Source organism: Pelodiscus sinensis, chromosome 1 (assembly GCF_052426305.1).
Source record: "Pelodiscus sinensis isolate ZL-2025 chromosome 1, ASM5242630v1, whole genome shotgun sequence".
NCBI lineage: Eukaryota > Metazoa > Chordata > Testudines > Trionychidae > Pelodiscus > Pelodiscus sinensis.
This window is the reverse complement of record NC_143052.1, coordinates 340,828,082-340,854,482: the sequence shown is the minus strand read 5'-3', so window position 1 is coordinate 340,854,482 and position 26,401 is coordinate 340,828,082. Positions and strand designations below refer to the sequence as shown.

The window sequence follows — 26,401 nt, the reverse complement described above, 5'->3', positions numbered from 1 at the left end:
TCCACCAGCCCTGAGTTTGCTTCTAGCACCGATTGTAACCCAGCCGCTTCACTCCCCTGCCCAGTCAGTTTTCATCCCCCTCCTTTGTTTAGTACAATTACTTTCTCCCTTTTTTAACCCTTTTAAAATGAAGTAAGCAAAAACTTATACATAGAATGGGCAGGGGGAAGGGGAATGGCTTCAGCAGAGTTACTGAGCATGCTCAGTGCCCCTAAATTCTTCCCAAGTAGCACAGTCTTACAGCAAGCAGCTTTCTACGTACCACTGGGACTGAGCAGTCCTGGTGCACGCCTGCTCTTACTACATTTAAAAGGCAGAGCTGCATCAGGGAATCTGGTGCGTACCAGGACTCTGACCACTGTTCCTCTGCCTCCCATGCCTCCCCTTCCCCCCGCCACAGAGACGGTGCCTAGGCTTATCGGAGTAGTTGACTACTTGTCTACACTACGGATGTAAGCACTTGGCTCCAAGACCTCCATGACTCACTGGATTTCAGAGCCCTGGCTCCAGCCCAAACGTCTATACTGCTCTTTTTACCCCCACTTCGATAGCTGTGCCAGCCTGCCTCTGCAGATCCTGAGACTCGCTGGTGGGAGGGTTGCGTTGTGTGGTGGAGACGCATCCTCCAGTCACCCAGGGTATGTCTGCGCAGCCATAACCGCCACTGGGCGGGTTTGAACCTGGGACCTCTGAAGCGGAGTATAGGAGCCTCTGCCCCCTGAGCTAAAAGCCAGCTGGCTCCCAGCCCGTGCTGTAGAGCAGGGGTTCCCAAACCTTGTGACACGGGGACCAGTAAATCTATTCACAAGCTTTCGGAGGACTGGTAACATTAATTTGCATATTTGCATATTCATTAAGCAAATGGAAAATATGCAAATATGTTGGTTTTGGTCCTCCCAAAGCCCCCAGGCCCAGCATTAGCAAAGCTTTTGATATGGCCACCCACAACATTCTTACAAAAAAGTTAAGGGAATATGGATTGGAAAAATGGACTGTAATCCAATAAAATCCTGCACCACCACATCGTGTATTGAAAAGGGGCTCATTTATTTTCAGAACGCTGACACCATCTTTGGAAGTTTTTTATCCATATTCTCATTCCAGATGGTGAATGCACCAGGTTCTCTCCATTCTGACACATTGTAGTGCCTTTAAACCTCACTTTCAGCAGTGGGGTATTTAAAAGGCACTGCTTTTACATTTCTATTCAGGATCTGTGTGCGCCCTGAACTGTCCCGCTCCCAGCTGGCCGATTCTCTTCCCCCTCTCTGCTGTAGAAGTCTCTTGGTCTTAACTGTTGCTGTGGTCTAGGTACCACTTGCATTGCTCAGTAACCACACTAGGTGTGTGGGTTACACAGCAAGACAGAGCCACCGAGTTTGGGTCTGCAGTTTTGGGCTTGTGCTACAGTAGCCGTGGAAACATTTGGGCCTGGGAAGAGGGGTGGATTCAAAGCTCTGAGCTTCAGCCTGAACATTAACAGAAATTTTTAGAGCCATAGCACAGGCCCAAATCTTCAAATCCAGGCTCTGAGACTCACTGCCACAGCTCCTGCTTTCTGCCTAATTGGCTTCAAGCCCGAAGCAGGAGGTTTCATATCCCTTCCAAAATTTTGGTTGTCGTTCATTGTAACTCTGGATAGTCACGCTGTCCACAGTAACATCCAATCCCGTTTTTGAATCTCTTTTAGTCCTAGGCTGCAACAAGTCCCTCAGTTTAAGCACATGCTGTGAGACAGGATATTTCCTTTGGGTCCTTTTGTATGAGTGCTTCAGATTTTCCTTTCTCGTTAGCATTTATCAGCATTCAATTTCATCTGCCTGGCTGTTGCCCATTCTCACAGCTTGGAAAGGTCTCTCTGAAGTTCCTCCTGCACAGCTATGATCCTGACAAACCTAAATAACTTTGTGTCCTCTGCAAATTTTGCTACTCACTGCTCAGCCCAATTTCCAGATCCTTAATAAACACATTTAAGCAGCTCAGGACCTCGTATGGAAGCTTCAGGCCTGCTATTTTGTAATGATGGGAACTGACCATTTAATCCTACGCGTGTCTCTGTCTGCTAGCCAGTTTTTGATCCAAGACGGTGTTTTGTCTCCTATCCATAACTGCGTAGCTAGCCTCTTGTGCAAGATTTTATCAAGGGCATTTTGGAAATGAGTCGGTTGCCATCCAGTTCTCCTTTATCCGTTGTATAACTGGCACGTTGAAAGAATTCAGAGAGATTAGCGTGAGACACTACTCTCCATTGCTGAAACCACTCTGGTCAGATCCTCCTGTCTTCCAAGTGTTTCCTTACTTTGGTTTTAATGATCATTTCATCCAGTTTGCCAGGTACAGATACAAGGCTGTCTGGTATGCAGTTCTTTAGATCACACCTAGAACCCATTTCAAATCTAAATACATTTGCCACCCTCCACTTTTCTGGACAGGGAACTGTTCTATGTTCAGAATTGTGCTTCTCACCAAGGGAATGGAAATCATTTTTTGTGCACTTGAGAGATATAGTTATACCCATGTAAGTATGTAGTGTACATCTGACCATAGTAAGAGACAGGCCCTACCTTGGAGAGCTTAGAATCCAAGGGTAGGTTTCACCAAGATATGTAGGCACTAAACACCCATTAATTTGAAATTAGTGCATATTAGGTGCCTAAATATCAGGATGAAATTCCATCCAAATAGACAAGGCAGACAAAGGAAGGAGGGACGTGGGGATAAAAGCGACTTGCCCAAGGTTATGTAGTGGGTCAGTGGCAGAGCTGGGAATAGATCACAGTTCTTCTGAGTAAGAGCAGCTCTTACTGCATTTAAAATGCAGAGCTGCAGCATGGGTGGCTCCTGGAGCCGGTGTGAGCCAGGACTGAACACTCCCGGTTTCCACTGTCTCTGGGACCGCTGCAGTTCTGCCTCCCTCTCCCCCATCCACCTCTGTGCACCTTGGAAAAGCCAGCTCCCCCCCCCCACCCCTCCAGTTCCAGCTACTCGCCGCCCCTTGTTGTCTCTGATACAGAGGCAGCAAGGGGGGAAGTGAGTAGTATACTATTTGAGTAGTCGCTTTCATTCCTAGTTCATGCCACTAGCAGCGGTGGTCTTCTCCAGTGGGGACAAGGCTTCTGGCTCCACACCAATCATCAATGCTGGCTCTGAGCAGAGGAGAGGCCGTGCTGCATTTTGGAATGTCCCAGACTCCCGGTAGAGACACTGATACCTATTAAGATACTGGCAGCCAACTTCCACGCTCACTCTTGCTACTTCAAGGCATGATCTCAGTGCTCTCTTGGCGTCTCAGGTCGCATTGCAGTAAAAACCAGAATTGCCCATCGACAAAGCCTTTTGCTTCTCCTGGCTCCCAGGAGAGTCCGTGTCACTTGAGATGATTCAGGACCCTTGAGAGTGACTGGGATGAAACAGAAGAAAATGAATGTTTCGGTAAATGAGCCGTAACGGCGGCAGAACCTGTGTAGTGTCATCCAGTGTAATCAGGACGGATGTTATTTTGGGTTCATTCAGGCACTGAGTAATGAGCGTTTTTGCTGCTAATCAGACTGATCTATAAGGCAAATTAAAATCTTTGGTTTGCTCTCAGCAGAAATCTCCTAAATTGTTTTCACCTCTCCTGTGTGAGACAGGGCAGGTTTGCTTAGCAGTCATCCTAAATAATGATCCCTGCTAGGACGGGGTCTAGTTAGCAAGCCAACTTTTTTCCTCCATACTAATCCTAACCATTCAACTAAATTGCTTCCAAATAGCTGTCCAGATGTGTGTCTCCCCTAATCCCCTGGACAAGGAGATACTTATCACCAATCCTTATGCAGGTTCTTGTTCTAAGTTTATAGTCATTGATCGTCTTTGGACAATGATGTCTATTTACCAGAGTAACACCTTCGTTCACTTGCTGCCCATCTCCTGCGTATTCTACCTTGTGGCTCAAGAGGTATAGAAGGCCTCGTGTAAGGACACTCTTACCCTATGGGAGGCAGGAATGGATGCAGGAGCCTAGAACGCCAATCAAAGGAGCAGGTACTCTGTACCTAGGAGCAACCAGACAGGTGGAGAACTATCAGGAACAGATTTGGGTGCTGCTATATTTCTCGGGTGTACGTGGGACATGATTTCCTCGCCCCTTCTGGGTTAGTAAAGCCATGTCTGTGCCCAGGAAGCCAGCTGCTTTTTGAGAGCGCGTAATTAATCTAGAAAGAGATGGCCCTGTGCCAGGAGGCCTTTTTTAATTAAAAGAGACCAGGGCATCTGAGAATCTCTATTAAAACTTGGCGCCGCTGCTGAAGTCCCGGAGAGCGTGTGTCTAAATTTGGATGCGGGGGTGGAGATTGAGTATCGTCTCAGGACAGAATGTGATTTTGCTCGCTAACCTCTCGTCCGGGGGAGAAGATGTGGGCTGTGTCACAGACCTGTGGGGCCGCGTGCACCTCCCCCTTGCGATCATGTGACCTCTCTCCTGTGCTGCTGCTGACCTTGAAGGGATGTAGAGGTGGAGCTGGCGGCTAGAACAGCTCAGGCATAGCTTGTTACTCGGTTGTACTAAGATGGCCAGGGGAGTCGGGGCTTTGAAGAGTGCCAATGGAATGCCCCTGCCCTGCCTGGCCCTACGATCCGGGCCAGAGGTCCTGCATGCCTGGCGGAAGGAGGAAGAGCTGAGCAAAGTTGGGGAACTGGCCTTTTGTGCTGGGTACAAACATTGTACCTTGGGGTACCTGGTGCTGGCCACTGTCGGCAGACAGGCTACTGGGCTAGATGGACCTTTGATCTGATCCAGTACGGCCGTTCTTATGTTCTTATTCCTTATCTCCTGGCTTAGAGGCCTATGTTTGCTCACTGGTTGTGGGAGGTTGGGCAGGTGTGTCTGCTTCTCTCCCACTAGGGCAGAAATGGAAAGTGTGGGGTCACTGTCCTTCCTCAACGCAACCCCTCTACTCATCAAAGACATGGTCAGATCTGCTACTCACCTCCTTCTTTATTGGAACCAGTCATGGCGCTGCTTTTCCTGTGGTTTGCTTGAAGGGCTGCCCCCTTCCTACGTGGACTTTTTCCCTGGGACACTGGAGCCTGCAGGCATAGTGCTCGTTGGGTTTTTGTACTGTGCCTGTCACCTTGGTATCTGGGCACCTGAGGTGGGCCAGTGGGACCCACCTGTCGTGCTCTTAGATGACCATTAACCTAGTTGTTTAACATCTGTCTCCTGTCATTCAGCTGGGTCCTTTTCCAGCATGTATCTGAATGTTTTAGCTGGGAGCTACATTTCGGGAAGGGCAAGCCTGGTCACTCACCCCACCCCATCTTGCTTTGTCTTCTAGTGGTTGGGGTGAAGGATGTTCTCCTCGGTGAAGCTCTACGAGAATCAGCACTTCTCGGCCCTGAAGAAAGACTGCCAGCGGCAGAAGGTGCTCTTCGAGGACCCGCTCTTCCCCGCCACCGACGACTCCCTCTTCTACAAGTCACGGATTCAAGGCATCCAGTGGAAACGCCCGAATGTAAGTGGGGCTTGGCTGTCCTCCCTGTGAACCTTGTGCTGCTCTCCTGGAGCCAGGCTTTATAAAGCAAGTCACTCTGCTCCCCCCACACCACATGCTAGCTACTGTCGGTGCTTAGACCCCCTTACCATAGTATGCGAGCTCCTCACCCTCTCTAATGGAGTGATCCTCCAACCAGTTCTGGGAAACAGGGCAGTGCTGTTATCTCCACGGCGTAGACGGGGAACTGAGGCACAGAGAGACTTGCCCAAGGTCGCAGAAAAAGTCTGTAGCAGAGCAGCAAACTGAACATGGGTCTGCTGACTCTCAGGCCTGCTAACCACTGGATTATCCTTCCTTTGGCCCTCTGCAGGAGCTCCTGTTCCTTGCACATTACTTGTGCGCACGCTAAGCCAGGGGGCGATTTGAAAGGCAGCGAGACGGTGTTGAGTGGTTGGAACAGGGGCTGGAAATCAGGACTCCTGAGATTTGCAGGCCAAGTCCTGCTCCTATCAGGACTGGGCCTGCTCCCACTGAAGTCAGTGCCAGTTTTGGCATCGTCGTCACTGGAAATCCCTTTTGAAGCCAATTGGAGTTGCAGATGCTCAGGGTGCTTGTTCTTCTTCTGTCACTAACTCAGCCCATGGCCTTGTCCCTCAACAGTGACTTGTAACTGTAACTCATCTGTGTTTAAAAAGGGGCTATAATAATAGATCCAAGCCAGAGGTAGGGAACCTAAGGCGTGGTGGCTAGATGCGGCTGCCGGCTTGCCTGGATCCGGCCCCGTGGCTCAGGGCTCCCCCCAGCATTGGGACTCCACACTGGCGCTCCAGTCATCCCCCCTTCCTGCTGTCTCCCCATGGAGCTGGAGCACACAACTCTAGTAGCCTCGGACCCCTCAGCGTTGGTGTGTGAGAATCATAGAATCCAAGAGCTGGAAGAGATCTCGGGAGGTCATCAAATACCACCCCCTGTCCAAGGCAGGACCAATCCCAACTAAATCATCCCAGCCAGGGCTTTGTCAAGATGGGACTTAAAAACCTCTAGGGATGGAGATTCCACCACCTCCCTAGGGAACCCATCCCAGTGCTTCACCACCCTCCTAGTGAAATAGTTTTTCCTACCATCCAACCTAGACCTCCCCCACTGTAACCTGAGACCATTGCTCCTTGTTCTGCCATCCATCACTACTGTGAACAGCCTCTCTCCATCCTCTTAGGAACCCCCCTTCAGGTAGTTGAAGGCTGCTATCAAATCCCCCCTCACCCTTCTCTTCTGCAGACTAAATAAGGCCAAATCCCTCAGCCTCTCCTAATATGTCATGTGCTCCAGCCCCCTAATCATTTGGTTGTCCTCCGCTGGACCCTCTCCAGTGCGTTCACATTTTTCCTATAGTCGGGAGAGAGGGGATCCAGAACTGGACTTAATACTCCAGATGTGGCCTCACCAGTGCTGAATAAAGGGGAATAATAACTTCTCTAGATTTTCTGGCAATGTTCCTCCTAATGCACCCTAATATGCCATTAGCCTTCTTGGCTACAAGGGCACACTGTTGACTCATCTCCAGCTTTTCATCCACTGTAACCCCCACATCCTTTTCTGCTGAACTGCTACTTAGCCAGTCGGTCCCCAGCCTGTAACAGTGCTTGGGATTCTTCCGTCCCAAGTGCAGGACTCTTGGGAGAATGTTGGGAGTGTCTTTCTCCTCCGTAGGGGGCCACATCTGTGAGAGTTTGTTGGTTTTTTGCTTCTTACTTGTGTGCTGCCCCTGACAGATTTTTCTGTGGGTCAGCGGCCTCTGACCCAAAAAGGGTTCTCCACCCCTGACAGAGGCCTAGATAATGATGTTAATCTCAGGGGCCGACTGCTGTTTCCAAAGGGCTGTTAAGAGCCTAGTGAGTGGTTTTATTTATTTGCTTTTGGTTGAGTCTCACACTGTCCTAACCCCGTTATTTTAATAGCTGGTCTGCTGCAGCAGTCTCTGTCCCAAAGGAATCCCAGCGTTTTCTGTAGCACTGGACATTGTGATCTGCTGGTCCCCTTCAGGAACTGTTTTTCCTTTCTGCTCTGTGTGCAACTGTAGCCCCGGAGGTGTCTATGGACCACAGAGCTGGCTGGGTTGGCAGTACATAGGGACGGGAGTGGGGGTGCTGGCACATGAGGGGAGCACTGCAGATGTGCAGAGAGGCCAGCAGCATGGTTCATCCTTGATCCCAGGTGTCCAGGACAGGGCTGTGGTCCTGGGCCTGTCTGTCCATGTCTCCTTGGCATAAGGGATTACACGGGGCAGTGTTCTCGGTGGCTGGGAGGGAGGTCATGGAGGGCACTGTGATCTGCTGCCAGCAGTTGAATGCACCTGGCATTCCTCCCCGGGGTGCTCGCTGTGTTCCCAGTGCTGTGCCTGACTGAGTTGTTCCCTTCAGCTTCCGTTGGTGTTTAACCCCTGGCAGTCCAGGCACTAGCAGGCTGGGCACTGGGGATATTGGGGGTGAGTCTGGGAGAAAGCCCTGCAGTTAGCCCCTTTGCTGTCTATGGGGGCAATGAGTTGTGAGTCCATGTCCTGAGTGATCTGTGGCCCTAGCACCACCCTGCCCCTCAGAGATTGATGGGCATGGGGGAGCCCTTGGGACTTAGAGTCCCTTCTCCAGAGCCATGGGGCAGGGAGCACCAAGAGGAGGCCCAAAGTCTCTTCCCACCCTTTCAGCCAGGCCAGGAGGATGGGAGCAGTGCCTGAGGGGAGCTGAGCTCTAGCGCCAGGCTCCCACATAGCTCTGCCTCGGGGTGGGGGAGCTGGGACTTGAGGCTGGGGAGGTTACAGGGCCGCCTCAGCGGGGTGACAGGGGCTGTTCATTCCTAAGGCTGCCTTTGTGTGAGGGAGGCACCGAATCCCCTGATTCCCAGAGACCTCCCTGACACTTTCTGCTTCAGCCCCTGGAGTGGACTGGAGCTGGCACCCCGCATGGTCCCCAGGGATTGGTAACAGCCTCTCGACGGTCCCCCTGCAGCGTTTCTTGGGGGTGGAGGAGGAGCAGCAGCAGGATGTTAGGAGAGATATTATTTGCGCAAAAGTCACAGAAGGGTCCTGGCTTCTGTGAATTTTCGTGTGTTGCCCATGACCCGTCCGTGACTTTTACTAACAATAACCATGACAAGATCTTAGCCTTACTCATTGCCAGCCTGCTGAGCTATTGCTGGGCTCCCCATCTCCCTCAGCACGTCACGCCCCTTCCAGCCTCCCCGAGCAACCTCCTGTCAGCTGGGCGCTACTGCCAGCTCTGCGCTAGCTGGATGCCGTGCAGGGAGGCCACATGGCAGGGGTTTGCTATGACCGAGCTGCTCTGAGCTGCCATGGTCTCTCTCTGCTGGAGTCTAGAAAGCCAGTCTGTCTCTTGAGAGCCACAGTGAAGCCTTTGTCCCAGCGGGCGCGGGGGAGGGAATGCAAAGGCTTTGGGTAAAGGGCGGGTGAGCGCAGATTGGTTCGTGGTGCACCGTGTGCGGCAGCAGCAGCGTTGTACCAGGCCACCACTGAAGCGGCTGTAGCAGTTGTGCTCCCTTGCTGAAAACAGACGGGCTGCACCAGCACAGTCGCTCTGTGGCAGTGATCCTCCAACATTTCACCTTGCACCCCCACCATCCCTGCCTGCGGGGGTTTCGCTCCAGTGGGGGGCAGCGGGCAGGGGTAAGAGGGTTAAGGCTGGGACCACAGCTGGGGGTGGGACTGGCAGGCAGGGCTGGGACCGGCAACAGAGCTGGGTGGCGTTCCCTCCTTGCCCCCATGGGGACTGGCCCAGGCCCCAACCCTACCCCCTGCATGTTTCTTGACATAGTGTGACGCCCCTCATCGTTGGGGATCTCTACTGTATGGGAAGCTCCCATGTAAAGTTAAGGGTGAATTGGGGTATCTTTCCTCTGGGAACTGGCAGAAGCCCCACCGCTCCCAACCTCGGCTGGGTGTCCATCTGTACCAAGCACTAGGAATATGTGCAAGAGGGGACAAACCGGGGCTGTCCCCAGGGAATAGACTGGTTGGCCTAAAAGGTCCTTTCTATGTCTAGAATTATATCCTGCCCATTACGGTTTGAGACTGTACCATGGTGGGCAATATATAAAAACATGGCTGGTGGGAGAGGGCCAAGCAAGTAGCTGGCTGAGTTCCTGTGGAGATGATGATTTTAATACTGCTGAGGCTTAATTGAATGAGTTTATTGTATAATTAATGATCAGGTTCTTGTAGCCTGGGACAGGCGTCTTCATTACTCTAAACCTAAACGAATGCATAATGTGCTCCAGGGAACACTCGCTATCCCACTGCTCTTGTACATTTCAAAGGGAGAGAGGCAGTGGGAACCGGAGCCGGAGGGGACTGAAGGTTCCTCGCTGTGCCTCTCCCTGTGAAATGGGCAGGAGCCGCAGTACGTTACCATGGGAGGGGAGCAGCCTTCATACAAGCAGGACATTTTCAATCCCACTCAAGCCATTTCCTTGCTTCCCTCTGCCTCCCCTGTCCCACGGAGACGGTGCTGGGGGGAGCCGGCTTGTAAGCTGGCTCCCCCCAGCACCGGCTCACGCTCCCCTCCCTTGCTGCCTTTCTCTGATAGAGGCAGCACGCAGGGGAAGCGGGTGGGTTGTCCTGTTGCTACTTAACTATCCAATCAGCATTTGATTATCGGGTAGTCGACTAGTCACTTACATCCCTGATACCAAGGAGAAGTGATTAGGGATGAAAGTGACCAGTCAAGTCACTACTCGACTACTTGTCCCCCCCCCCCCCCCTTGCTGCCCCTGTATCAGCAGGAGCAGGAGCTGGTACTGAGGGGAACCGGCTTAAAAGCCTTTGTGTGAGGGAGGCACTGAATTCCCTGACTCAGGGCAGGCGCAGGGAGGTATGTGCTGATTGCACCCAGCATTGCCTGTGAAGCCAGGCGCTCCCTTGGCATCCAGTCCACGCGCTGCTACGGTTCGATCGGTGTGCCCCGCCGCACTTAGCACAGCTCCCCTCTCCCGGGACACTCGCTCTGTTAGGACGCTCTGGTGGGCCACTGAGATGAAGGAGAGCCACTCACCGGCCTCGGCTGCCCATCGTTGCTGTGGACACTGCGCTGCATGGAGCAGCCGGCAGGGCGACTTCTCCCCCACTGGCGATTTTTGCACTGCCAATGATCTTCCTGCCGACTCTGACACAAAGGAGTAGCCTGCTGTCCTGGGCCACGCCTGGCTGGAGGAGTCAGCAGCCCCCTTTTCTGCGTGCAGGGGCACGGGGACAATTGTACGGGGAGGGGTGCTGAGAGCTACCGAGCCAAACTGTCCACCCTGTGTATGATGGAAAGCGCTTCAAGCCGGGGGCTTGGCAGCATTCCTAGACCCAGCGCCTGTACCTGGAAGTGCCCATGTATCAACTTCCCCTGACGGGCCTAGCTGAAGGCACGTTTCCAGCCTGCCTGTGTAGGTGAACTGTACCTACAGCGCACGTGGATCAGTGATCAGTGAGTTAGTTTTCCAGTGGTGTGTTACGTGCCCCCCTTTGGAGAGATGCCACGACATCGGTGTGTGAGGCGCTCTGAGCTGGGCAGGCCAGCTGGGATGCATGGGGATATACCAGGGACTGGGCACTGGGGTACTCAAAGGGTCATATGCCCTCACCCTTGTCTCAGTCCGGGCGCAAGGGCAGAGCAGACACTGATCGGCTTGCTCTGGTGATCCTGTGGGTTACAGGAGCAGCCCTGGAAGGTTCACCACAAACAATGTCTCCTGGGTCAGGCTGCCACTGTTCCCTGAGAAGGATAGAAGGCGTCTTTGGGCCCAGCTGAGCTCTGACAACACAGCTCACTGGCAGGGAGGGGCTTGCCCCCTGAGGCACCATGCCAGGCCCAACTGGGTGATGCGTTGTGGTTCCATTAGGGGGCTGCTCCCTGTACCGCAGATTGGAGAGAAGCAATTCCAAACGTCAGCTCCGGTAATTGGTGGTGCATGGCTCTTCCCTGACAGCCTCCTGCTCTTGCAGCGAGGTTCTGTGTGACTGTTCTCCCCTGACTGGCACCTCACCTGGGGATTGTCTCACGACACTGGCAGCTGGTGTGGTTGCCCCTTTTTTGGCTCTTCCCTAATTAGAGATGGTGCCATTCATCCCACTGACCTATAAACCTGTGTTCAGCCCACGAACCGCAGTCCTTTGGAAATCCCAAGGGCCCAGAGTTCTGTGCGCAGAATGAGGGAGGGGTCCTGGTGAAAAACTAGTATGTGATCGTGCAGTTAAAGATCAGGTCATAGCGCCTACGCACAAGGGGGCTGGATTGTGGCTGCCCGTGCAACCTGGTTCTTCCTACCGTCTGAGTGCTCGACTGAGAGATCATTTTTGTGTGTTTCATCCATCCCCCATCCAGGGCTAAAACACAGCTGCCTGTAGGGTGAAACCAGGTGGCATTGCAACTGTTGAGTCAGAGATTTTGACAGGCTTGGGCCCCAAGACAGAAGTGAAGGAGGAACGTGGTATCCCTTTGAAATACTGGGGGCAGTTGGACGTAGGCAGAGAGTAATTGGCCAAAGTGTGGGGGCTGGCATTAGCACTGCAAGGCGTTAGCTGCTCAGTGCTAAGTCTCAGCTGTAAGGGTACGTCTAAACTACATGCCTCTGTCGGCAGAGGCATGTAGATTTGTTTGTTCAGCAAAGGCAAATGAAGCCGCGATTTAAATGATCGCGGCTTCATTTACATTTACATGGCTGCCGCGCTGAGCCGACAAACAGCTGATCAGCTGTTTGTCGGCTCGCGCGCTAGTCTGGACGTCCCCCGTCGACATCAAAGCCCTTTGTCGGCAGACCCGGTAAACCTCATTCCACGAGGAATAATGGGGTTGCCGACAAAGGGCTTTGATGTCAACAGGGGGAACGTCCAGACTAGCGCGCGAGCCGACAAACAGCTGATCAGCTGTTTGTCGGCTCAGCGCGGCAGCCATGTAAATGTAAATGAAGCCACGATCATTTAAATCGCGGCTTCATTTGCTTTTGCCTATGTGTCTAATCTACATGCCCCTGCCGACAGAGGCATGTAGTCTAGACACAGCCTAAGACAGCCCCTCCAGCAGCGCTGTGCAGGTGTGGCCTGTCCGTGGCTCCGTGAGTGTCGCTGGGCTTTCAAGGTGTCACCTGCCGGACGAGTAGGGCTGTATCCGCATGCTGCATTGCAGCTCCTGCTGACATCCAGCTACCATGACCCGGGGCGAGGAAGAGAGCGAAGGACTTCCCAGTTCCTTAGCTTGTCTCCCGCAGTGAGGGGCCAAACTGGTTCCCAGCGCCTGGCGTGATGTGCTGGGGTGAACGCTAGGTTGGGTGGGGGAGGTGGTAATCCTTCTCTGGCTGTAGAGTGGCTGCCGAGCCTTGCTCTTCCTGCTCACTGCTCGCTGCTGCTCAGGGGACTTGCACAGAGGGGAGCATTGGCACCACGCAGGACATATCTGCTCCATTCGGGCCTCTCCGTCTGAGGGCGGCACCAGACCAGTTCGGCTACAAAGGAGCCATGTGGGAGGCAACGTCTCCCAAGAGCTCCCCTTTCCCCATTCTTCACCGCAGGGCATTCCCTGTGCCTTTGTCATTTCTCTTGTCCACACAGTAGGCAGCTGTTTATTTGCTTTCCTAGAACAGTGTGGGCCCTGGGGCTGTTGCATGGTATGTGGGAAACCCTGTTAAACCTGCACCAGAATGACTCAAACAGGGCTAGGCTACAGAAAGTGACCTTTCCAGAGCTTTTCCTCCCGCCCTCATTCCTGCAGGCACAACGGAGCACCTGCCAATCCATGCAGAGGCCGCTCGTTACAGGACTCCATTATGATTAGTGTTCGTTAACCTGCAGTTATTTACTTCAATTATAATATATTTGTGTGTATTATACATAATGCTTATATAGAGAGTATTTCTATTGTGGCAGCATTTAGTTAATATTTCTATTGTGGTGTTCTGTACATAGGTATTATGTACAGCATGTCCATGCTTAATTAGTTATTAGTCATTAGTGTTAATTTCTATTATGATAGCACCAAAGGGCCTCGGAGGGCAAGGGGAGGCGATTAGGTCCCTTTGCTCTAGTAATGTATATTGATATAATAATAAAAGAAGAACCCTGCACCAAAGAGCAGACAGGCTAAACATGCAAGAAGAGTCATCAGGAGTATAAAGCAAAGTGAATCAGTCCTGATCACCCTACTGTGAAGCTGTCACAAGCTTGTTGCATCCTCCCTTTCTTTGGGACAGGGGGTTCCGATCTTTTTCTCAGGTTATGAGAATGGAAGAGTTTGAGACCAAATAATATCATCTCTCATGCTCCTTATCAGTAGCCTAGCCTGCTTTTCATCAGAATGCCTGTTACTGAGTTACTAGCTGCCTTGTGATTAATATTTACTGGCTTATAATTGCGGCAAGGAGCCCTGTGGCACCTTATAGACTACCGGTAACTGCAGGGTAGGAGCATAAGCTTTCGTGGGCAAAGATCCACTTCGTCAGATGCATGAAAGCTTATGCTCCTACACTGCAGTTAGTCTATAAGGTGCCACAGGACTCCTTGCCGCTTTTGCAGATTCAGACTAACGCGGCTACCCCTCTGATACTTGGCTTGTAATTGTACCCATAAAAACAGAGGTCAGCACCGAAAACTTGGCCCTGGTTGTTCATATAGTACCCGCTGGTTGTGGAGAAAGGAGAGGGTCCTTATCTGAAAGAGATTGGAGAGGGGAGGCTTTTTTTCTGATTCCTCTGAAAATATTTTCTTTGGTCTACTAGGCAGTGTAGGGGAAAAACCCTAGTGCCTGTTACTGCACGCCACAGTCCTAATCAGAGGCTGCAGCATTGCATTGAAGGACAGAGATGGCTGCAGTCTGCTCCATTTCATGCTTATTACACTCAGCTCTCTGACTTTGGGCAAGCTTTTGTTGCTTGCAGTTGGGCAAAGTTTGGCTGTGCCTGCTATGGAGCATCTGTGCCCCATACTGCGGAACTCGGAACAGTAGCTACAGCCCACTTCTGTCCCATTAATGTGTTCCCATAAAGGACTCCGAATCCAAGCTGTTACCATTCTTGCTCAGAGCCTTTGTCCTTGCTGATCCAAAGTAGATGAAAGGTATTTTGTGTGGAGTTTCTGCAGGGAGGGGAGTTTGAAATGGGAAATCCTTGGATGTCATACTGGTGGCTTCCTTTATGTAGTTGTCTTGCAAAATCATGTGATCAACAGCTTTGGAGCCAGAAGTGACTGGGAAGAGCTCCAGCAGCTCTGGCAGATAGCTATGCAAATGTCCTCGATTGATAGCTCAGACTGAGCCTGGACAACTTTGACCCAGTTAGCAAAGCTCTCAGGGCAGTGTATAAGCTTTAGGGCCTGATCCTAGAACCCGGCCTGACGTGAGTAGGAAGTCAGTAGTGGTAATTGCATGAGTTGGGCTTGCTCATGTTAGCAAAACTTGCAAAAATCGGGCCCCTGAATGTTGTGATCTTGCCTGCAAACCACAAGGAGACAGAGCTGGAAAGGGCCTGTATCTGTCTGGCTGAGAAGTGCCTCAGGGGTGGGAAGAATGGCCAAAACATACTGCACTTTGGCTGTGCTCAGCTGGCAGGTCATCCAGAATGACCATTGCCAGATGGTGTTAATCAGAGCAGCTCCAAGGCCATCCCTGCTGTGCAGAGAAGAAATTCAGCAAAGAAGAGAATCTGGCCCCAAATCCTTCCTTTGGTGCCATTTTAATCCAGGAGGAAACAAAGCTGAGCCTCATATGCCGTTTCCATTAGCTTGTTTTGTAACAGAAAGGCCAACAAGACTCTGCAAGTGATTTCATGGGGGGGTCTTTCCTAAAGCCCCAGGATGTTTTCTGTCTGTCAGCCACCCCAGCAAAGGCCTCAGGATGCAAAGGATTGTTTTGCACCCCTCATCTCCTTACCCTGAAGCACCCCCCAGGGAGGTGCGACACTACAGTACCTGTAAAAAATTTAAGTTACTTTCACCCTGGCTATGAGATTGATCAAACTGCAGGGGCAAAGATCATGACCTACAGGCTGGCAGCTGCCCTCTCGCTCCGGTTGTGTGGCTGTTTTGTTTGCCCTTCTCCCACATCTAATGTGGTAGCATTTCCTGGAATTGATTAGCATTATTCCTTGCAGTGCAGCACTTGCCCCCTCCCTGCTTTTCATCTGACTTGGAGTTTCGCTGTGGATGCCAGAACTTAGCAGCAGCAGCAGCTGTTTAATTCTGTAATTGGTCTTAGCATTGTTTACCATTTGCCTTTGCATTAATCTGTGAGATGGTGCAGAGGTGCCAGAGAGAGAACTCTTAGGAAATGTATTCGGGGAGAAAACAAATCAAGGGGCTGGCTCGCTCCTTGCAGAGACTGGCGAAGAGCTTCGCTTTTAGCTGTATCCACTTAGAAATATGATTACCTACACAAAAGGCTGGGGCTTATTTTTCTCCTCATTGAGCCAAAGCAGATTAGAGCTGACTGGAGTGGGGTTTGTGGCTCTTTCTAAAATGTCTTGGTAATCGTGCTTAGCTATTGCAAGGCAGTGTGAGCCAGTGGCTAGTGCACTGACCTGGGCCTTGGAAAACTTGGGTGTTTAGGGTTCCCTCTCATTTTTTCCATCCATGTGCAGAATAATTTTATGTGCACCAAGGCATGTGTGGATGTGCACCACCAATAGAACACATGCTACTGGCTGTGGGGGCTAATTTCTCCTGGGTGGCTGTCCAAACATTCAGTTTGCAGAGAACACTAGTTCTTATTACCCAAGGTCACCCAGCAGGGGAAGTCACTGCATCTCTCTGGACTTCTTTCCTCTCACTTTTTGCTTGTCTTGCTGAGTTAGATTGTAAGCTCTTTCGAACAGGGACTGTCTCTCATAAATTTTGTACGGCACTTAGCACAATGGGGATTTCAACTGAGACCTGTATACAAACACTACTAGTACTACAAATAAAGGAAGTCCTACCTGGTGTGGGCCTCCTGGCTGGGGTCATGTGCTGCTGAATTAGGGGCAGAGAAATGGCAAGTAATACTAATCTCAACTTGCAAGTCATTGGCAACGTGTCTATTATTACTACAAACAGCTCTGGGTGTTTGGGCATATGAGATGTGTGGTTCGAATGGAAATAAGCAGACTTTCTACGTGTGTATTGTATGTTCTGCTCATGCATTGAAAGCAAAACCAGGGCCTTTACCAACTTACTGCCTGGAATGGGCAAAGACTTGGGGCACCCATGCGAGATGTAGAAAAGCAGATTTTTCACGTGTTATAGGCCAAATTCTGCCTTCAGGCACATGCAGGCATATCTACACAAGCAGCACCATCACAGGACTTACCTATGTAAGCCACAACATCCGGGGCTCATGCAACTGCACATCCTCTAATGCAGAGCAGGGAACCATTTTTGGGTTGGAGGCTGCTGACCCACAGAAAAATCAGTCTGGGGCTGCACACTCGTGAGAAGCCCCTGTCTGAGGAGGAGAAAGACACTTCCCTTGCACACCAGAGACTAGGGGGTCCAATCTAGTAGATTTTGTATGCTCTAGCCCTGCGGGTGGGGGGCGGGAGCGTCAGCGTGGGATCCCCAATGCTGAGCCTCAGGGTCTAGATGCAGGCAAGCCAGGGGCTACATCTGGCCCCCGGGCCTGAGGTACCCTGCCCCTGCTCTAATGGGATCTGTGCCACCAAGTGCCAGCAATTCCCCTCTGCCTTGTATATTAGCCACACCAGACAGTCTCTACGACAAAGGATAAGCAGACACAAATCAGACATTAGACATGGTAACACACACAAACTGTAGGGGAACATTTTAGCCTGCCCGGTCACTCAATCATGGATTTAAAAGTTGCCATTCTTCTACAAAGGAATTTCACTGCCCAGTTACAGAGAGAGAGAGAGAGACTGATTGTAGAACTGGAATTTACCTGCAACTGTGACACTGTTACCCTGGGCTCGAACAAAGACATTAACTGCATTATAAAGCCAATTTCTCCTCTCTTTAACATATGCATTTCCACATCTAAAGTTGCTTCTTTAATCAACCTTATTTTGAGGCCTATGAAATGTAGTGATGTTGTCACCTTTTATACCCTTTTGTTTTGGGTTTTGACAAGCCACTATGGTCTTACCCGTCCTTATTTGTATTCCAGCAGAGCCTGGGGCCTCAGGCCTTCTCAGTCCCATTGCACTAGGTGCTGTACAAAGATAACATCCACCATTGACCCACAGGGGACCTGATCTGATAAGGTTCAGGGTACCAGAGGCTCACAGCAGCACAAGAAAAGCTTCTGATAAGAAAGTAGCAGAAGAGCCTGTTCTCTCACAGGCACCAGAAGGATGGGGTCAATCCTGCAGAACATCCTTGGACAGCAGGTTCAGGCTTTTTTCCCTTCTAATATAGCTGCGTTAAAAGAAAGGAGGAAGGCCCTCTCCCGCAATTATTACAGTGCTGTTAACATACAGCCTTATTACAGTAATATAAGGCTGAATTCTGAGCACTGCTGAACACCTTCCATTCCATTCCATCGTAGTGGGATTGTCTGAACTCAGCACCTCACATGATTGGCCGTCTGGTTTGTGAGAGGCCGTGTTAGCATAGCAGGCAGATATCCGTTTAGGCCCTGATTCAGTAAGGCACTGTTAAACAAAGGAATTATTTCCCCAAGAATTCAGCCACACAGATAATATTAAGCAGCTTCCAAAGAATTATTAGCAATACAAGTCTTATATATCTGTCACATACGTCATACATATCATTATCAGCTACAGCTAGTTTATCAGTTCTTCTTCAAGAAAGAACAGATCTTTGCACAAAAATATGGGTCCAGAATCAGGAGGGAGAAAGGACAGGGTGAGATAAGGAAAGACAGAGCAGAGACAATAAGGTTTAACACAACAGTTTCTGGTAAACCCTGTGAGAATTAAGGAGGAGGTTACAATTTTAACAAACTCAATGAAAGTTTTAACTGTGCTCAAGGTCCTGTTGCAGCTGTTCTGTTATCTTAGTCAGGCCTTGAGGCCCAGCACAGGAAAACAAGGCTTTGTCCTAACAGCAGGTAGGCACATGTATGGGCCAGGGAAGACAGTGGAGGAAGAATTAGTCAGTGGGTAGGGCACTAACCTAGGAGCTGAGAGTTCCTGCTTTAATTCCCTGCTCTGCCACAGACTTCCTGCCTGAGCTTGGGCAAGAAGCTTAGCTTTTCTGTGCTTCAGTTCCCTATCTGTAAAGCAGCTCTGCCCCCTTCCCCTAGGGTGTTGTGCAGAGAAACGCAGTAGCGATTGTGAGGTGCTCGCACACTATGGTGATGGAGGCTGCAGAAGTTCCGACGCTAGCCTGGGAGAGCTCACAGGCATGTGCTCGAGGACCTTCCTGATTTGAGGCCTTGACTGCAGAGGCATGTGCTGGTCTCTGCTCTAGAATCTGCTGGGAGCCACGTTGCTGTGGGGCTTGAGAACAGCGCAAGAGCCCATCCAGAGCCCCTGCAGCGGGCCTGAGGAGCAGCATTAGCATGCAGATAAGTGACACAAACCACATGCGACGAGGAGTCCTGTGGCACCTTATAGACTAACTGAAGCGTAGGAGCATAAGAAAGATGTGGAGAAATTGAAATGAAAGCACATTTCAAGAAAGATGTGGAGAAATTGGAAAGGGTACAGAGAAGAGCGACAAGAATGATTAAAGGTCTAGAGAACATGACCTATGAAGCCAGGCTTCATGAACTGGGCTTGTTTAGTTTGGAAAAAAGAAGATTAAGGGGGGACATGATAGCGGTTTTCAAATATCTAAAAGGGTGTCACAAGGAGGAAGGAGAAAATTTGTTCCTCTTGGTTTCTGAGGACAGGACAAGGAGTAATGGGCTTAAAGTGCAGCAGGGGAGGTTTAGATTGGACATTAGGAAAAAATTCCTAACTGTCAGGGTGGTCAAATATTGGAATAAATTGCCAAGGGAGGTGGTGGAATCTCCCTCTCTGGAGATATTTAAGAACAGGTTAGATAGACATCTGTCAGGGATGGTGTAGGTGGAGCTTGGTCCTGCCTTGAGGGCAGGGGGCTGGACTCGATGATCTCTTGAGGTCCCTTCCAGTCCTATGATTCTATGATTCTATGATAAGCTTTCGTGGGCAAAGACCCACTTCGTCAGATGCATGCATCTGACGAAGTGGGTCTTTGCCCACGAAAGCTTATGCTCCTACACTTCAGTTAGTCTATAAGGTGCCACAGGACTCCTCGTCGCTTTTGCAGATTCAGACTAACACGGCTACCCCTCTGATACAAACCACATGGCGTCCCATGGAGAAGTGCCCTCTCCCATTCCCTCTGACATGGCTTTATTCTGCCTCCAAGAGGTGCATACCCCTCAAGGAGAGCTTGAACGCGGGAGCTAATTTGCCTCTGCATTGTTATCCCTTCATTTTCAGCCAGGCATGAAAACGCTTAGATTAACACTCTGCACCGTGCTCTGAAAGCACATTGTGGGCTGTTAAGTAGCTCCAGCGCTCCAATTTGATGCTTGAGTTAATCTTGACCTTACCTCTGCAGCCAGCCGGAGTAAAAAGAGCTTAAAGCCAACTGATCTGTAAGCATCAGTACTCGGGATTGGATCTGATAATGACCTCAATGTGGGGGAGCTGGCTCTTCAGCCATCAATAGTCCCCGTGTGCATGGGGCTCTTGGGAACAAGGTACAGATCAGTGTTTCTTAAACTGTGTTCCGTGGCACACCGGTGTGCCGCAGAGAACAACACAGTCCAAAATGGCCGCCTTTTTTTTTTTTTTTGCTCAATAATCTCCCCCCCCCCCCCCCACTTTTTTTTTTTCCTCAACAAAAAAATCTTTGGTGTTCCTCATAAAAAAAAATTGTTTGGTGTTCCTCGGTCTTAAAAAGTTTGAGAAACACTGGTACCGATGGTCAGTTATGTAAAAATTCAGGATCCACTGAGGTACATTTAGCCCACAGTCCGTGGGATTTGAGGCCTCAGCACCAGGCTGGTCAGGCTTGAGCCTGTCATTGCGAGAAGTGCCGTGATGTCCGTGGCTTTGCCTCTGGATCTGCTCTGCCACTGAAGTCAGTGGAAAGCCTCCCATGGACTTTGCAGGGCTTTGGGTCAGGCCCCGTGGCTCAGGATAGTTCATGGGAGGAGTTTTTCTTTTCAGGGTCCATTTCTGCAGGTCATCGATGTTCTGGTTTTATAGCGAATTCTAGTTCAGTAGCAAATCAGATGCCTTCTAAAGGCTAAGCATATTACATCATTGTTATTAACTAATACGTCTAAGGTGTTCATGGGAAGACGTCACGCACACACTCCCATACTCCTCTCCCACATGGGGGTGACTGACTGACTTGACCCTAACCTCCCTACCCAGTGCTCTCTACCCTCCATGTCTGGTTGGGCCCCCAGGATGGACCCACCTCTCCTGATACCTGGTGCCACATCTTCTCCAGGCAAGGTGTGTGTGGGGGGGGGGGGAAATACAAGGTCACAGGCCTCCCTCCCCAGATTTCTGTCCAGGTTCCCATCAGAGCATGGCCAGCAGCAGCCTTTCAGCACTGCGTGGGAAGGAAAGGAGGGAAGCTGCTTCCAGCCTGGGGCAGTAGAGATGACCTGACGTGTTTTGGAGAAGTCATCTCTTCCCTTCCACCCTCTTCCTGCTCCCCTGTGGCTAGAAGCAGCTTGTCCCTTCCTGCCTGCACAGTGCCAAAAGGCAGCTAACACCGCCAAGCTGCTGCTGGCCACCAATATAACCTAGCTATCTCCTGTCCTCTGGCTAAAGCACAGGAAAGAAGAGGTTAAGCCTGCGTTTCTCAAACTGTGCGTCTCGACCCCCCGGGGCTCACAAGCAACTTAGAGGGGAGTCGCAGCATCACAAAGTTTGAGAATCCCTGGGTTAAGCCATGAGGCTGCATTGTGCTCCAGGCCTCAGAGAATCTGTCTGCAGGGGCTTCAGCGAACCTGGCCAAAGGAGGGTGCCGAGGGGACAGAGCAGCCCCACACACGCTGGGGTCAGGGCCCAGGACAGGGGCAGTGTGTGAAGAGTGCGCTGTGCCTTTGCCCAGTGGCTGCTGCAGCGCCTGCAGGATTGGGGCGCAAACCGGCTGGAAATAGCTTCCTCCCTGCCACTGCAGAGCTTCGCTGAAGGACAGAGACACTTCCCCAGGCCAACACGGTGGGGAGCTTCGGCACATGCAGGGCTTGGCTCCTCTTGGCCAGCACCCTGGGCTGTAGGAACGTGAGCTGTGTTCCCTGTTAGCTGTGCACTTGTGCAGCTGCCCGGGAGAATTTCCAGTGCCGCCCAGCTGGTTAGCAGAGTGCTCACAGCCAGGTTTGTTTCTCTGGGTGGTGCACGTGTCTCTGTGCACGTAACAATTCTGCACATGGACTGAAAATATGAGCGGGAACATTGGTCTTGAGCTCTCCCTGGCTGCCAGCCCAGCCAGAGGCAGCGGGGAAAGGAAGGAGCCTGTTAACCAGGCGGTTGGTGAGCTGAATGATCGGTCCAGGGCTGGTTCTCTGCCCAGCGCCAGGAGTGGGACACACTTGCTGGGGGCGGAGGGGGGGATTATGGAAGGGCGCATGGTGGGTTGGTGGACAGGCCCAGCAGGGTTAGGACAGTGAGAGGGGAAGCATGTGGAGAGCCAGTGGGTGGGCAGCAGAGATGACACATAACCAGCCACGGCCGGCCCTCGTTCACCAGCCGCCATAGCAAGAAGCCAGTGCTGGCTGGATATGAGGGTGGGATGGGGTGAGAGCCTGCTGGCCAAGAGCCGGCAAACAGCAGGGACTGCACTCATGGGCCAGCAGTGGCAGCGGCCAGCCCCGCATGCTGCAGCTTTGCTCAACCATCAGCCTTGCACACCCACCCCCACCGTCAGCTACTGAACCCCCTATCCCCACTCACTGCTGGTGGGTGAGCAGCTGGCGAGCCAGGATCCGGCTAGCAGCAGGACCCACCAGTACAGATGGGAGAGGAGAGAAAGAAAATACTGAACAATAGGTCCATTTAAAAAATAAATAAATATTAGGGACATCTGCAACAGGGCTTCAATACAGGACTGTCCCTTTAAAAATGGGACATCTGCTCACACAAGGGGGGAAAAGCAGGGGGCAAGGTCATGCTAGAGGGTTCATATAGAGCTCCCAATCAGGAAAAGGACAGGGAACAAACAGAAATATCCAAACCACAAAGCCCAGTAGCAATGGGGGACTTCAGCACCCAGACATCTATTGGCATTCACCTGGGCAGTATAGGGTGGTAGGTTTGAGTCCTGTCCCCCATCTCTGGCAGCCACTGGAGGGCCAACACCAGTTTTCCCAGGGATGGAGCAGCCTCTGGCATTAGGAAGGCAGGATAAGGGATGTCCTGAAAGTAGGGAGGTGGGATTAATTTAGTATCACTTTGGAGGGAGATTACACTTCTGACAAAACAGTGAGGAGTCCGGCACCTTGGAGCAGGGGTGGGGAACCTATTTTGGGTTGGGGGTTGCTGACCCACAGAAAAATCAGTCAGGGACCACACAAGTGAGAAGCAGAAAAAAAAATTCCAAATCCCCCCAACATTCATTGATGTGGCCTCCAGCTGAGACACCTCACTCCCCTGGCGCTCCAGGCTCATGGGGTAGGCACAGGGAGGACTGAGGTTCAGGGCTTCCCTTAGGCCAAATTCTCTCTTCTGGGGTTAGTGGATTTTGTGGCTCTCCCTAGGCTTTGGGTGGGGCTGAAAATGAGTTCAGTATGCAGGACAAGGCTGCCAGTGAGGAGGGTACAAGATCTGGGTGGGAGGTGGGGTGCAGGAGTAAGGTGTCTGGCCAGGAGAAGGGGGCAGGAGCAAGGGAGGGTGCTGTGTATGGCCAGAAGGGTGGGTGCAGGAGCAGTGTGGGGATAAGGTATCTGGCCAGGTGGAGGAGGCAGAAGTGGGATGGGGGTGGGGTGTCTGGTCGGGGGAGGGGGAGGGTGCAGGAGCAGCCTGGTGGCATGGGGTCACAATGGGGAGGGCGTGTGAGGGGGGTATATGCACAGGGTTTGGACACAGGGCGAAGGGGAGCACTTAGGTGCCTTTGTACCCCTTTCACCACTCCCAGTTGCTGCTCCCAGGCATGGTCTCCCACTGCTCCCATTGGCCAGAGTCCGGCCAATGGGAGCAGCAGGGAAAGCCTCCAGGCGGTCATATCCTGCTGTTCCCCCAGTCAGCTCCACTTCTTCCCCGCCAGCCAAATCCAGCGGTGAGACTCCAGGCATTCTTCCCCCCTCCCCAAGCGGGAAGCAAGTGCTGGCGCTCCAATCTTGTGGGGGGAGTGGGCTGCGAGATTGAAGCATCAGCATGGGCTCCCTGCTGCAGGGTCCATGGAGGGAGGGTGTTGCGGGGCTGAGTTCAAGCTACAGCCCACCTGAAAGGCATCTGTGGCCCCCAGTTTGAGAACCACTGGTGTAAGCCCTTAACAGTACATTGTCATTGTTTTTCTGCTTAGATACATATTTTTGACATTTGACCCATTTAACAGCATTCTCTAGCTCCTTGATCATTTGTGGTACACACATTATCTCTCAGGCTTGATGCTTCCATTTCTCCATGCCCAAGTGACCTTCATGAATTCTTGTGAGCATGTCAGCGAGTAACAGCTTAGGCACTCCTGTTCTATCTCCTCTCTAAACAATAGGCCATCAGTAACAGACAGTTCTGCTTTGAACTGGAAATATGGAGGTGGTATGCAATGTCCTGGCCGCTCTGTGATAATTAATTTTAATTACTTTCTGAAAAGTTTCATTATTAGCAGTAGCTGAAGCAAATTCATTCCACTTTTTTTCTGGAGCAGGGCAATTCTGATTTTTCCAGTTGACTTGTACTGTTATTCTACTACAGTTTTTTCAAATGCTCTGGACAGTATGTCCCTTATCTCCTCTATCATATGCACTCTTTGTATTAGCCTGGGGCTTGACATGTTTTTAAACCCAATATTAGGTGGTTTATTCCTTTGAACTATCACAAAGGAATCCAGTCTATTTGATCTTTTACCTTTGCTCCTGGCGCACGGGTACTGATAGGAATGTGTTCTCAATTATAAGCTTTCACTTTGTCCTGTTTGCCCACAATTTTTCCTGGTTTTTAATTCAGTCTTTAAAAGCTCCTGAAACAACATTTATCTGGGCATGAGTGCCCCATCTGTAGGTTGTAAGGGTCCCAATATGTCCATTCATCTATTCTTTCTCCTTCAGATACAGCTCCAACATAGAACTCCTCTCCTGTGTTGCTGTGCTGTCTTCCTGGACTGCTGGATCCATATGCCTGCTGCTTTGCTTCCTCTTCTGCAGTTGTTGATCCTGGTTGCAGACTGTCCCAGAATGATTGTATTTCCTACAAATATAGCAGTGCTTACCAACAGCTGGGTATTGCTGAGGTCCGTGTTTCTGCCCACATTTGTGCAGTCCTTGAAGCTGTCCCTTGCAAATTCTTGGGCACTGCTTTGTTCACTCTCCTCACTGAATTAGTGCTTGCCAGGGTCCCCCCCCCCCCCCCCCCCCTTTCCCCGCCCCCCCCCGCTCCCCCCCGCCCCTTGTCACTTTATGGAGAGTAACAGTGTCCTGCTTTCCTTCCATTACTTCTGTTCTGTTCAGAGTGATTTCTGCTGCCTGACACCCATCGTGCTTCTTTATCCAAAGTGAGATCCAGATCGTCCATTAGCCTTTTTTGCAGCTTTGGATCTCTGATTTCTATTACAGTTCGATCCCTGATAGCTGAATCTGTTAACTGTCCATAGTTGCAGGGTTGGCTAATTAGCTTCATCTGAAGAAGTGGGCTGTGCCCACGAAAGCTCATGATACCAGCTACATGTTTTGTTATTCTTTAAGATGCTGCAGGACTATTCATTGTTTTTTAAAGTTTTTCCAGTTAAGATTAACTAGGCTATCCCTCTGTAGCTTCACCTCTGTTAGGAATTCTTCAGTGCAAGCTTGTATCATAACTTGCTCTCTTTGCCTGCCTTCGTTGCATGCTAGTAAAGACGTCAACTGCCTCAAGTCCTGCTGTGGTTAAGAAGATTGCTATTTTCTGCTCAACTTCTGTCCTAAAGCCAGGTGTGTGTCTCTATATAAACTATTTGAATCTCTTCTAGGAGTCTGCTGGATTACCTGAGTGTTTCAACTGCTTGGGGGCTTTTAGGGGATTCTTTACTCCAACACTACAGTCCTCTGTTCTCTGTGCTCATCTTTACCACACTCTGGTACCATGTTCTGCCTTGTGGAATCCTAAGAAGGAGGCCCATTTTGGACTCTGAGGCTACGTCTACACTGGCAGCTTCTTGTGCAAGAACAGCCGTTCTTCCGCAAAAACTTGCCTGCTGTCTACACTGCACAAGTGTTCTTCCAGAAGTAAATTTACAGTATAGCGTTGTAAAACAGGGCTTCTTCCGGGAGAATTATTCCTCTCCCCACGAGGAATAAGCCCTCTTGCGCAAGAGCTCTTCCAGAAGAGGGCAGTGTAGACAGGCAACTTGAATTTCTTGCGCAAGAAGCCCCTATGGTTAAAATGGCCCTTAGAGCTTTCTTGCGCAAGAGAGCGTCCTCACTGCCATGGAAGCTCTTGTGCAAAAGCACATCTCTTGTGCAAAAGCACATGGCAGTATAGACGCTCTCTTGTGGAAGACTTTTTGCACAAGAACTCTTCCGCAAAAGAGTTCTTGCGCAAGATGCTGCCAGTGTAGACGTAGCCTTAGAGTAAGGCTTTATTAGAACTAAAACAGGTACATAAGACAAAGGAGGGCCATGTGCTCCATCCTACTTGTGTGTCTGGCTAAGCTGACTACTGCTTCCAACGGGTTCTTCCTAGGCACAGTACATACTTCTAACTGGGACCTCCTCACTACAGTGGGCCGGGAGAAGTGTATGTTTACCTGGTTCCATGATTTCTGTGGGTGCAAATGAGCTCATGCTAAAGCTGCACTTGGCCAA

At 50.9% G+C, this 26,401-nt stretch overlaps 1 protein-coding gene across 2 annotated transcripts in view; it reads left to right on the top strand.

The window, feature by feature from the left end:
* Nucleotides 1–26,401, top strand: part of CAPN5 (calpain 5) — a 117,261-nt gene that overhangs the window by 35,216 nt on the left and 55,644 nt on the right. For both annotated transcript variants that reach the window (XR_016348572.1, XM_006139577.5), the window contains exon 2: nt 5,316–5,492. Coding sequence is in view for 1 of the 2 variants with exons in the window: in XM_006139577.5 (XP_006139639.2) it covers nt 5,331–5,492 (162 nt within the window). In the remaining variant the exon portion in view is untranslated. The remainder of the gene's footprint in view (nt 1–5,315; nt 5,493–26,401) is intronic.